The sequence below is a fragment of the Octopus sinensis genome, linkage group LG27 (genome assembly GCF_006345805.1).
Source record: "Octopus sinensis linkage group LG27, ASM634580v1, whole genome shotgun sequence".
Classification (NCBI taxonomy): Eukaryota; Metazoa; Mollusca; class Cephalopoda; order Octopoda; family Octopodidae; genus Octopus; species Octopus sinensis.
In genome coordinates, this window is record NC_043023.1 from 11169465 (window position 1) to 11182780 (window position 13316).

The following is a 13316-nucleotide window of genomic DNA, read 5'->3' on the forward strand; positions in this document are numbered from 1 at the left end:
GTTTAGAAAAATTAACCACATGGTTCTGGGTTCAGTCCCACTGCGCGGTATCTTGGGCAAGTGTCTTCTACTATAGCTTCGGGCCGACCAAAGCCTTGTGAGTGAATTTGGTAGACGGAAACTGAAAGAAGCCCGTCGTATATATGTATATATATATATGTGTGTGCGTGTATGTTTGTGTGTCTGTGTTTGTCCCCCTAGCATTGCTTGACAACTGATGCTGGTGTGTTTACGTCCCCGTCACTTAGCGGTTCGGCAAAAAGGGACCGATAGAATAAGTACCGGGCTTACAAAGAATAAGTCCCGGAGTCGAGTTGCTCGATTAAAGGTGGTGCTCCAGCAAGGTCGCAGTCAAATGACTGAAACAAGTAAAAGAGTAATAAAGCAAAGTGTTTATATATATATATATATATATATATATATATATATATGGGGGGTTAGGGTTAGGGGTGTGAGAAAAGGGTTTCTGTTATCTTCAGAAATGTAAACAAAGCCACCTGTGTACCGAAGGATTGCCTATTTCCTTTGTGTAAACAAATTATTTATTTTGTGTTTTATTGACTTTGCTTGGTAGTCGTTGTAGGATCGACTAGCCACGACTAGGTGGCGCGGATGCGTGAGTACGCGAGTGCGCACGCCGGGACAACTCTTCTTAAGTAGTACCCACAACTTTTAACAGACCCCCGATACAAAACGGAAGGGGCCAGAGAAACAGCATGCTACTTTCACCTTCTTTTACTAATTGATCGTCATTTTATGTGACTACTATAATTAATCAAACTAAACTAATTACGGTATACTTAATACAAATAAAAAAGGTAGACATCCAGAGACTTCAATTCAACCGAAATATATATTATATCTTACCTGGTGTTTTACATAAATTATAGAGTATTGTAAAATATCTTCCACTTAAATTAATTGGCGATTTCACAAAATTAAATCTTGAAACATTCAAAAAACCGACACGGTAAACAACGAAAGGAACTAAGTATCTGGTGGTTGTGTACATCCTATCATCAATCTTTTGTTGTTTACAGAAGTAATGTTACTAATTTTTTACCTTTTTAATTGTTTCAAAATAAATTTAGAAATATAATACAGGTTTTTTAAATCATGCAGTGTAAAGATTATCTAGACGAAATTATTTTATTGATGGGAATTATAACAAAATATGCAAAACAAGAACTGGAATGAAGAAAACGAAGAATCCGTATCTAGTCAAAACATAGAAAGAAGGTTATTTAGAATAGATTAAAAAATAATTAAATAGAAGTTACGTGAGTTAAGTTTATCCGAAAACTCCTCTAAAACAACTGAGATTAGATAATTTTTAATGTAATAATTCTCTTGTAATTTTTAATTTGGTGAAATTTTCCATTTCACCATCAACGTGTTATTTTAATAGTAGAAATCAATTTCGTACATTTTTCTCTTTCTCTTTCTCTTTAACTTGTTTCAGTCGTTTGACTGCGGCCATGCTGGAGCACCGCCTTTAATCGAGCAACTCGACCCCCAGGACTTATTCTTTTGTAAGCCCAGTACTTATTCTATCGGTCTCTTTTGCCGAACCGCTAAGTAACGGGGACATAAACACACCAGCATCGGTTGTCAAGCAATGCTAGGGGGACAAACACACACATGCATATATACATATATATATTTGGTTAGTTAGTTAAATTTTGGCTCAAAAAGCAAAAAGCAAGGCCATGTAGGGGGACATGGAGTTATGTACAGGGTGGTGTTCATGTAAAGAGTTCAGGCCACTTGAGGTCAAGGGAGACTTTGAACAAAGCGGTCGTCGGCATCTTCACCATCTCGTCTGGCAGCTTGTTCCACGGATCCACAACCCGGATGGAGAAAGCCCCTCTCCTTCGATTGAGATGAAATCGTCGCAGATAGAGCTTTTCGGAATGACCCCGCAGCCGACGCTCTGGAGCAGGAGTGAAGAACAGCTCTTTCGAGAGGTTACACTTTCCGCTTATGATGTTGTGGGCGAGAATGAGCTCACGGTGGCGGCGTTTTTCAAGAGAATAAAGGTCAAGTGTCTTCAGCCTTTCTTCATAAGACAAATGCTTGAGACCAAGAACCATGCAGGTAGCCAGCTTCTGGACTCTTTCGAGATGCTGTATGTCTTTGAGGAGACAAGGAGAAGAGGCTTGAATCCCATACTCCAATATGAGTCTCACCAGCATGACATAGAGCGGTAGGAATATGGCTGCTGTGAGCATTCCGAATGACCGTCGAATCAAGAACAGGAGGAATCCACCACGATACCCAGGTCCTTTACCTGGTCGGTCCTCTCCAGCAGCAGATGATCCAGCTCGAAATCAAGTTGAGTTGCAGGAGAAGAACCAACAGGCAGATGACAGCACTTTGACACATTCAGACACAGGTCCCATTCGTTAGACCACCTCCAAATTTGGTGGAGGCATCGACGAAGATCCTCTATATCACCGCGAGGAGCGACCAGTTTGACATCGTCGGCAAATAGAAGGGTGTGTTGCGTGAGGTCGTCGGGCAAGTCATTTATGAAGACTAAGAACAATAAGGGCCCAAGTACTGAACCTTGAGGCACGCCACTGCTCGCACTGGAACCATTAACTTGGACTTGGAAGGAGCGATCTGAGAGGAAGGCACCAACCCATCGTACAATATCCGGATAGAAACTATATGCTTGAAGCTTGACAAGTAATAGGCGGTGGTTTACCGAGTCAAAAGCTTTGGCAAAGTCCAATAAAACGATGTCAACAGCATCACTATCATCGAGGATGCGCTTCACCAATTCTTCCATTACCAGTAAGTTGGTCAAGCATGATCTCTTCGGCACGAAGCCATGTTGGGAATCAGAGATAGAGGCTGTGTTTTGGAGGTGGAGCATCATACTTTTCTTAATGATGGTTTCGAACATCTTGCTGATTATTGATGTAAGGGAAACTGGTCGGTAGTTAAGCGGGTCTTCGCGGCTCCCTTTCTTGGAAATTGGGCAGATTATCGCTGTTCTCCAGTCCGCAGGTATAACACCCATCGCCAATGACATATTGAATAGATGTGTTAAGGGCTCGCAGATGACCGGAGCCAATGCTTTGATAACCCGTGACCCTTGTTGACATCGAGGCCTTGAATAACGCGTTTGACTTCGTCCCGCGTGATGACCAATCGAAGCATTGGAGGTACCAGCAGTAAAGGACTCAGAAATCCACCTACAGGGCTACGCCTTCTTCAGATGTGACAGAGAAAAAAGGCAAGGTGGAGGTGTTGCTGTGTATGTTAAATCTGATCTCAAACTGTCCAGCGGTATTCTACCCACTAATGCTCGACCTACAACAAAATTCGATGCCGTCTATTGCAAGCTGAGCCTATCCGGGTTTTGCCTGCCCGTGTTAGCTGTCTACAGGCCGACCCCCAGGACGATGCTCATTTACTCGAAGCGATAAGATTCGTTTCAGCTTCTCATGACTGTTTGATATTAGGAGACTTCAACGCTCCCACGATCGATTGGCCCGCATCAATTTGTACATCATCTTCCCGGTTCGGCTGGCCTTTCTTGACGTGGCTGAAGATTGTTTTCTATCGCAACATGTTGAATATCCGACAAGGCATCGGTCTGGGCAGCAGCCATCTATGCTGGATCTTCTCCCGCTATCCAAGATCGGTGTCAGACGTATCTGTGTGTGCCCCTCTTGCCAAGAGTGATCATGCGGTCCTGAAGTTCGTCATGCACACAACTTTTTCTATGCCCACGACTACTTCGCTGCCACGTAGAGTCTTCTCAGCAATTAATCTTGAAATTCTAACCGAGGCTTCTGCGCTTCTGGACTGGCAATCCCTGATGACGTTGTCCTCAGTTGACGAACTATGGTCATCCCTCAAAGCATATGTAATCTGGTTGACTGACCAGGCAGTTCCTGTTGGGCTTCCCAAGAAGAAGAAACACAAGCCCTGGGTGACGAAGAAGGTTAAACGAGAACGTCGACTCAGAGATATTGCTTGGGCTGAATTCAAAAATCTGGATTCGACTGCAGCTTTTGAGGTGTACAAAACTCAACGAGACCGAGCCGTGAAAATTGAAAAGGAAGAACGCTTCAGATATGAATACAAAATCGCGGCAAACGCCAGTAGCAATCCAAAAACCTTCTTTGCCCATGTCCAACGGAATTCCCGCTTGAACAACCAAATTGCAACGTTGGTAGACTCAACAGGCATATCGATTGAGGACACTTATCAACAGAGTCAATTATTTGCCGAGGCTTTTTCAACTATTTTCAAACAAGATGATGGTCGTGAACCCCTTCCATTTGATAGATCAGGGGAGTCACGCATGGCCAGTGTAAATAGTTCAGTGAACTTTGGAAATAAGGAGCACGAGTTGGTATAGACGATGCTGAGCCGTGAAGTTTGAGGGGCGAGAGTTGGGGAACAAGCAGAATAAGGGGTATCAGAGATAGCATCGTTGACGGGGGTATCTACTTTACTTCGATTCACCCTCAATTCACTTTCCCTGTCAGCACTACAGCATGCGACCAGGGGTAGGACTTGATTATTTGTCCATCTTGGATGCGTAAACCCTTCTCTCCCATCTGTTTTCTCATCTTCAGTTCAGATATTAGGTTTCTCCGGCGAATTCTCTCTCTCAGTGAGTATTCCTCGCGAAAACCCATATTGGAAGACAGGCTTCTTTCAGTTTCCGTCTACCAAATCCACTCACAAAGCTTTGGTTGGCCCAAGGCTATAGCAGAAGACACTTGCCCAAGGTGCCACGCAGTGGGACTGAACCCGGAACTGTGTGGTTGGTAAAATTGTTGATTTGAAATGCTGAAGATTATTTTCTAGAAATGAATCCTAAAGCCGCAAGCTAAAAATTGTAATATCAAAGGCATACCGTAAATCCTCAAGTATAGCGAAAAGAATTTTAAATTTCTGTGCGAATTATGTACCACCGCTCATTAAACTGATACGAATAATTGGTACTTTATTTGAACCACCCAGCTTGAAACGATTCTTAATTCCGTTTCTGTTTACCGTGTCCATTTTTTAAAATATCTTAAAACTGTGGAATCGCCTCTTAATGTAAATTAAAGACATTTCATATTAAACTCTGATTTTTAACACCAGGGAAGATATATATATTTCTGGATCTTTTCCTTTTGAACGACAGACAATTTCTAGTTAACTAAACACTTTTAAACTTCGTATACTGGTAGAATGTGTTTATAAAACATCATTTTTTCTTGGCTTTATTGAGAAAATTCTATAGTTTGTAACATATTTCCACTTTAAAATCGAGCATTTCGGCAATTTTAACCAATCAAATAAGTCCATTTGGAGTCAAAACACACCGTGCTTACTTTTTTGAGGTGCACCTAATTACATCATAATTAGTGAGGTGATACAAATGAGAAAAACGTAAAAATTTAATTTGTTAAAAAAAAAAAAAGATACAATTGCTGTACTTTATTCACCAGAACATCTATTTTATCACTGGTATTTTTATTGATCAATATCAATGAATATAAGGTACATCATTGAGAGAATGATTTAGCACAGATAACACAGTCATATGAATCTTATCCTTTATGAATATGATGGGATTCAGTTAAGTGATTTCTACAAGAAAATGGTTCATCAGATGTCACAGTGATATGGATTTTCTTCTGTATGAGTCTGTTTGTGTTTGGCCAAATATCTTCTTGTAGAGAATGATTTAAGACATATATCACACGGAAATGGTTTCTCTTTTGTATGAGTGCGTTTATGCACAGTCAAGTCACGTTTTACAGAGAATGACTTACCACAGGTATTACAGTGATATGGTTTCTCCCCTGTATGAATGGATTTGTGTCTAGTTAAGTTATCTGCACGAGAAAAAGATTTACCACAGATATTACAGTGATATGATTTATCTCCTGTATGAATGTTTTTATGAGAAGTAAGGCGAGAGTTTTGTGAGAAAGATTTACCACAGATATCACAGCAAAATGGTTTTTCACATGTGTGAACATATTTGTGAGAGGTTAAATTACTTTTAGTAATGAATGATTTACCACAAATATCACAAGCATATGCTTTCTCTCCTGTGTGAATATGTTTGTGAGAAGTAAGCCTAGTCTTATAAGAGAATGATTTACCACAGATATCACAGTGATATGGTTTCCCTCCTGTGTGGATATATTTATGAGAGATTAAAGTGCCTCGATGAGAAAATGATTTGCCACAGATATCGCAGCGATATGGTTTTTCTCCTGTATGAACGTATTTGTGAGATGTGAGAATACTTTTTCGAGAGAATGATGTACCGCAGATATCACAGACATATGGCCTCTCATGACTAAGTTTGTGGGTATTTAAATGACTTCCTAATGAAAATGATTTATCACAAATATCACAGGGATATGGTTTCTCTCCAGTATGAGTGGACTTGTGAGAATTAAGGCTATTCTTCTGACAGAAAGACTTTCCACAGATATCACAACGATATGGTTTATCTTCTGTGTGAATGTATTTATGATAGGTTAAAGTGCCTGTAGAAGAAAATGACTTTCCACAGATATCACACTGATATGGTTTCTCTCCTGTATGAATGTATTTGTGTCTAGTCAATGTTTCCTTTATAGCAAAGGATTTACCACATATGTCACAGGGATATGGTTTCTCCCCAGTATGAATGTATTTATGTCGAGTTAAGATATGTATTTTAGAGAATGATTTACCACAAATATCACAGCGATGTGGTTTTTCTCCCGTATGAATGAATTTGTGAGAAGTAAGGCCAGTCTTCTGACAGAATGACTTCCCACAAATATCACAGCGATATGGCTTTTCTGCTGTGTGAATGTATTGGTGTGAAGTAAGGTTAATCTTCTGAGAGAATGATTTACCACAAATATCACAGTGATATGGTTTCTCTCCTGTGTGAATGTATTTGTGCGAAGTAAGGTTAGTCTTCTGAGAGAATAACTTTCCACATATGTCACAGTGATAAGGTTTATTTCCTGTATGAATGTATTTGTGATAAGTAAGGCTACTTTTCTGAGAGAATGATTTACCACAGACATCACAATGATATGGTTTCTCTTCTGTATGAATGTACTTATGAGACGCTAAAGTGCCTCTAGAAGAAAATGATTTACCACAGGTATCACAAGAATATGGTTTCTCTCCAGTATGAATGTATCTGTGAGAAGTAAGGCTTCGCTTTTGAGAAAAAGACTTTCCACAGATATCACAATGATATTGCTTCTCACCTGAATGAATACATTTGTGAACAGTGAGATTTCCCTCATTAGAGAAAGACTTTTTACAGATATCACATTGGTATGATAACTTTTTTCTTTCTTTTGTCATCTCTTGAGGATTCATTGTCGTTCTATAGTATACAAGCACAAAATATATTTTTGCTCCCTTTTTTAAGATATTTCTTTGTTGATTCAAATACTTCTACACTTATATTTCAGGCAATTCTGATCTTCATCAACATCTGAAAACGACACAAACACCTTCATAGATTTTTCCAAGTTCAAACAGAATGTGAAATACTTTTGAAAATGTTCTAGGGAAGAAGGAAAACAAATGTTGCTATTAATTCAGAAGAAATATTCAGTTATTCACCATAGATAAATTATATGAATACAGTTATATCTATTAGTTTAAAACATCTTCCATTAGTCTTCAGAACATGATCAATAATTCATGAAGTATCTGATGTAAGAACTCTTTTATGACACAGACGTCTGATATTCTGGAATGATAAAGATATAGCATAAGATATAGGAAATACTTAAAAAGCAGAGATTTGACTATAAAAACATTATTAACTAGCAGTATCACCCGGCGTTGCTCGGGTTTGTAAGGGAAATAACTATATAAGCATTTTTAGAGAGTTACTTCCCTTATATAATAGCAAAAAAATGCATTAAAATGGAAAAAAATGATGGTAAATTTTATTTAAATCGTAGACTCATTGTAGACGCGCGTTAATACCCAGAAGGGCTCGATATGAATCCTGACTATAAGATACCCGCTTTTGGTTAAACTGCACTGCAAAATGTGGGAGTAGTTAGGAATCTAAATCGTAGGAGACAGACACACAACTTCACTTTTATATATAAAGATTTTTCATGACAGAATTGATATCAACTTTTATCTGAATAACTGGCTGTTTCTTTAGCAAATGCTGATACTCTCACCCACACGATTTTCACTAAGAAAAAGGAAAATCTGACGTCCTGATATTCTGCAAACCCCTTATTTTTGTTCGGTAAAAAAAAAGTGGGAGTGGGAAAATCGGACCCCACCCCTATCCTGGAATAATTGGAAATTTTTTTTTTTTTTTCTGTTGAATGAATTACAGTGACCTCCTAATATGCCACAAAACCCTTTTCAGGTCTGGAAAACGGGGTAGGGTGGAATGGAACCCTCGAAAACCCCCCCCACCACCACCACCACTAATTCTTATTCTTTTACTTGTTTCAGTCATTTGACTGCGGCCATGCTGGAGCACCGCCTTTAGTCGAGCAAATCGACCCCGGGACTTATTCTTTGTAAGCCCAGTACTTATTCTATCGGTCGTTTTTGCCGAACCGCTAAGTGACGGGGACGTAAACACACCAGCACCGGTTGTCAAGCGACGTTGGGGGGGGGGGGCAAACACAGACACACACACATATACACACACACTTATATATATATACATATATACGACAGGTTTCTTTCAGTTTCCGTCTACCAAATCCACTCACAAGGCATTGGTCGGCCCGGGGCTATAGCAGAAGACACTTGCCCAAGATGCCACGCAGTGGGACTGAACCCGGACCCATGTGGTTGGTTAGCAAACTACTTACCACACAGCCACTCCTGCATTTTACAGAAATACATTTTCTAGTCTGTGAATTACATGGTTCGTTATTAAATATACAAAGAATGTAGATTAATATGCTGATATTTATACTGTGTATTTTACACTGAAAATAATTTTTTCTAAAGTTGTAGTGTATGTATGTGTGTGTGTGTGTGTGTGTGTGTGTGGAGGCACGTGGCTTAGTGGTTAGTGTGTCAGAATCATGATTGTAAGGTTGTGGTTTCGATTCCTGAACCGGGCGACGCGTTGTGTTCTTGAGCAAAACACTTCATTTCACGTTGCTCCAGTCCACTCAGTTGGCAAAAAGGACTAACGCTGCGATGGACTGACGTCCCGTCCAGCTGTGGAACACATATGCCATTGAAACCGGGCCATGAGCCTTACTAGGCTTTAAAAGAAGTGGAGGCACATGGCTTAGTGGTTAGGGTGTCAGCATCATGATCGTAAGATTGTGGTTTCGATTCCTGTCACATACAATCGGATTAATCTAAAAAAATACATTTTCTTTTTCTCCACTAAATATTTTCAGCCTTATACCAGTATTTTAGGAAAAAGAATCTTCCGCATCCAAACTCACTTGCTCGTCTGTGATGGATATTAATTCTATTCTCCGGAAAACTTCATCAATTATGCCCCTAAAAACACTGGATTTCACTTGGCATGACTAATGAAAAAGCACCTTAATTTTTAATTTCTTTAATTACAGTAGATATTCCATTTGCTGATCGCGTCCATTCAAAGCTGTCTATTGCTTTATAACAAAGGTTATTATTTGCTACATATCTCTATTTGCTGTTTATTCTGTCAAAATGATCCACGTCCATAGTCATGTCCTTAGAATAAATAATAAAACACTCAGCAATATCTTAAAATACAAATATCCGACTGTAACATCGACCCAGGGATACTGATCCGACAAAACAAAATACAAAACTTTCACTTTTTTCAAGAGTTTTTAATTAGCCAGATTCATTAGCTTTTACTAAAAATAAAATATGCATTATATCTTACTTGTTATGATATAGAATCAGTGTTTACTGTAAAATATATCTTCAATTACTCGAACGAGCAATCTTAACGGGAGAATAATTTGAAGACATTTCAAAAAACCGACACGGAACGTCAGCGAAACGGACAAACAATCCGGGTGTTGTGTACCTCGTATAACTACACTTTTGTCGGATGCTAAAGCTAAGGTGGCCTGTTTGCAATTTTTGTATTACTATAATTGATTTTTGAAAAATGTGGATTGTAATTTTTAAAAATCCGAATGATGACAAAAAATACAAAACCAGAACCGGACTGTTTATTTTCAAGTTTATTGGTACTTTTACGCTATCCTGTTGTGTACCTCGGGAGTGGGGTATCTCGTATAACTACACTTTTGTCGGGTGCTAAATGTAAGGTGGCCTATTTGCAATTTTTGCATTACTATAATTTATTTTTGAAAAATGTGAATTGTAATTTAAAAAATCCGAATGATGACAAAAGATACAAAATTAGAACCGGACTGTTTATTTTCAAGTTTATAGGTACTTTTTACGCTATCTTGTTACCGATCGTCTACGTTACAGGGACGCAAAAAAACCCAATACAGCATGTAGGACGGGTGTGGGGTGAGGAAGATGCAGACGTGTGTTTCTCCTATCAATGTTCGGAAACCATTGTTGGTGTACTTAACCCTAACTTAGTTGAGCATCGAAAGAGTTCAATAGTATAAATGCCAAATTAAAAAATATATTCTGATGTTGCTTTGTTGAACCCACGGCTCTCACTAACCATTCATCTATCCCTAGTTTCCTCATTGATCACCAGATAAGGGATCAGGGGACCCTGTCAAAGGCTTTCTCCATGTCAACGAAAGCCAGGTACAGGGGCTTATCCTTGGCTAAGTATTTCTCCTGCAGCTGTCTAACCAGAAATATAGCATCAGTGGTGCTTTTCCCTGGCATGAAACCAAACTGCATCTCTCCCTAATTAATTGGTCAATGACCTCTAAGTAACCTTCATTATCTAATCCAACAGCTTGATACCTCTGTAATTATTTGTATCTAAAGCGCCACCTTTACCTTTGTAGCAGTTGACTATTATGCTGCTACACCAGTCATTGGGTACAACTCCTTCATGTATCACCTGGTTAACTATACGGGTGACCAGACTATAGCCAACACTGGCAGATATTTTGAGCATCTCTGCAGTAATTCCTGATGGGCCGGGGGCTTTCCCTGTCTTCATACTTTTAATTGCTTTAACTACCAAGGTACTGTCAACTCGGATAGCTGGTCCCTCTGTTGGGTTGACAATCGGCAGACTCTCTTTCTCCCATTCATTTTCTTTGTTCAGCAACCTTTCATAGTAGCGTCTCCAAACCTCTCTCTTTGCAGTCTTCATTTTTTGAAGACCTTCAGCTGTTAAGCTCTCTTGAGAGTTTCCTACCATTGTCATATTTTAACATTCTATCAGTAACTGGAAAATATATTTTCCTCACACTCCCGCTTTCATAGCTACCTATTTCTTTACTGCCCACAAGGGGCTAAACACAGAGAGGAGAAATAAGGACAGACAAACGAATTAAGTTGATTATATCGACCCCAGTGCGTAACCGGTACTTATTTAATCAACCCCGAAAGGATGAAATGCAAAGTCGACCTCGGCGGAATTTGAACTCAGAACATAGCAGCAGATGAAATACTGCTAAGCATTTCGCCCGGCGCGCTAACGTCTCTGCCAGCTCGCCACCTTTCATAGCTACCATCAACCAACTGGCTCCATCACATCTTCACTAGACAACCACCATTATTAGCATTTAATGAACAAACTTTTACAATTGTTTATCTCATTCACTGCATCTCAAAATCTAATACCTAGTGTATTGGATATCAAATAATATAAACAAATTATATAGCTTCTAAATAAACATTTATTGCCGCCCTGACTGGCCTCCGTGCCGGTGGCACGTAAAATGCACCATCCGATCGTGGCCGTTGCCAGCCTCGTCTGGCACCTGTGCAGGTGGCACGTAAAAAACACCCACTACACTCATGGAGTGGTTGGCATTAGGAAGGGCATCCAGCTGTAGAAACACTGCCAGATCAGACTGCAAGCATGGAAAGTGGATGATAAACGATGAACGAACGACAATTGCTATACCTTATACACCAGAATATTTATTTTATCAATGATATTATCGATCAATACAAATAAATGCCTTACTTCCCTGGGCACGGACACATTGAAACTCCGATGTCTGGCAGCTGACTTGGCAGACACCCATAAAATTATCAACCATCGTACAAACAATAACTCTGAGCACCTTTTCAAACTCCACCCGTCTAACACCCGCGGACATATTTGCAAAGTTAGAAAACAGCACAGCCCCTATAACTTTCAGAAACATTTTTTCATGCCAAGAGTTGCTGAAGCATGGACCAAACTGCCGGGATCAATTGTTAGTTGTCGGAGCACTGCATCCGTCAAAACTTCCTGAGATTCGCCAACACTACACCTGATTTTCTCCCCTCCATACACACACATGCATGTATCCGACTCATACACTGTTCACTTTCCAGACATTTGTACATTACTGCATATGCTTTACATGCACTTTCTGACAAGTTGTGGTGCACCTGAGCACTGTATACAATAATTTCATTATTATTATTTAAAAACTCCACCCGTCTAACACCCATGGACATGTTTACAAAGTCAGAAAACAGCACAGCTCCCATGACTTTCGGAAACATTTTTTCATGCTAAGAGTTGCTGAAGCATGGAACAAACTGCCGGCATCAGTTGTTAGTTGTCGGAGCACTGCATCCTTCAAAACTTCCTGAGATTCGCCAACACTACACCTGATCTTTCTCCCCTCCATACACACAAGCAAGCATGTATCTGACTCATACATTGTTCGCTTCCCAGACATTTGTACATTACTGCATATGCTTTACACGCACTTTCTGACAAGTTGTGGTGCACCTGAGCACTGTATACAATAATTTCATTATTATTATTATATATATATATATATACACACACACACACACACATATATATATATCTGCATTCATATATGATTTATACGCACTTTTTGACAAGTTGTGGTGCTCCTGAGCACTGTATACAATAATTTCATTATTATTATTATTATTACGGAGATGTACTTGCATAGCATGTGATTTGATCTGAGATTGTGTGCTGGAATGAAAACAATTGCAGCGTGGAAGGTGTTTGTAAGGCATTTAAGAAACACACAAAAGCCGTTCGATTCACTTCAACATTTAAGTTTAATTTGTCAAAATATTTTCGTCGCTATGAGACCGCGACCTGTTCACTGACAAAAATCCGTGTTTATTATTATTATTATTATATATATACACACACACACACACATATATATATATATCTGCATTCATATATGATTTATACACACTTTTTGACAAGTTGTGGTGCACCTGAGCAC

At 39.4% G+C, this 13316-nt stretch overlaps 2 protein-coding genes across 3 annotated transcripts in view; both read right to left on the reverse strand.

Annotated features, from left to right (window-relative positions):
• LOC115225006 (zinc finger protein 239-like) overlaps positions 1-13316 on the reverse strand; it is a gene marked incomplete at its 3' end in the record, with an annotated part of 188247 nt that overhangs the window by 11620 nt on the left and 163311 nt on the right. The gene's annotated exons all lie outside the window — the stretch shown is intronic.
• Positions 5402-13316, reverse strand: part of LOC118768185 (zinc finger protein 91-like) — a 339442-nt gene continuing 331527 nt past the window's right edge. For both annotated transcript variants that reach the window (XM_036514153.1, XM_036514152.1), the window contains one exon: positions 5402-7260. In XM_036514153.1, coding sequence (XP_036370046.1) covers positions 5626-7260 — 1635 coding nt within the window. In that variant the 3' untranslated portion in view covers positions 5402-5625. The remainder of the gene's footprint in view (positions 7261-13316) is intronic.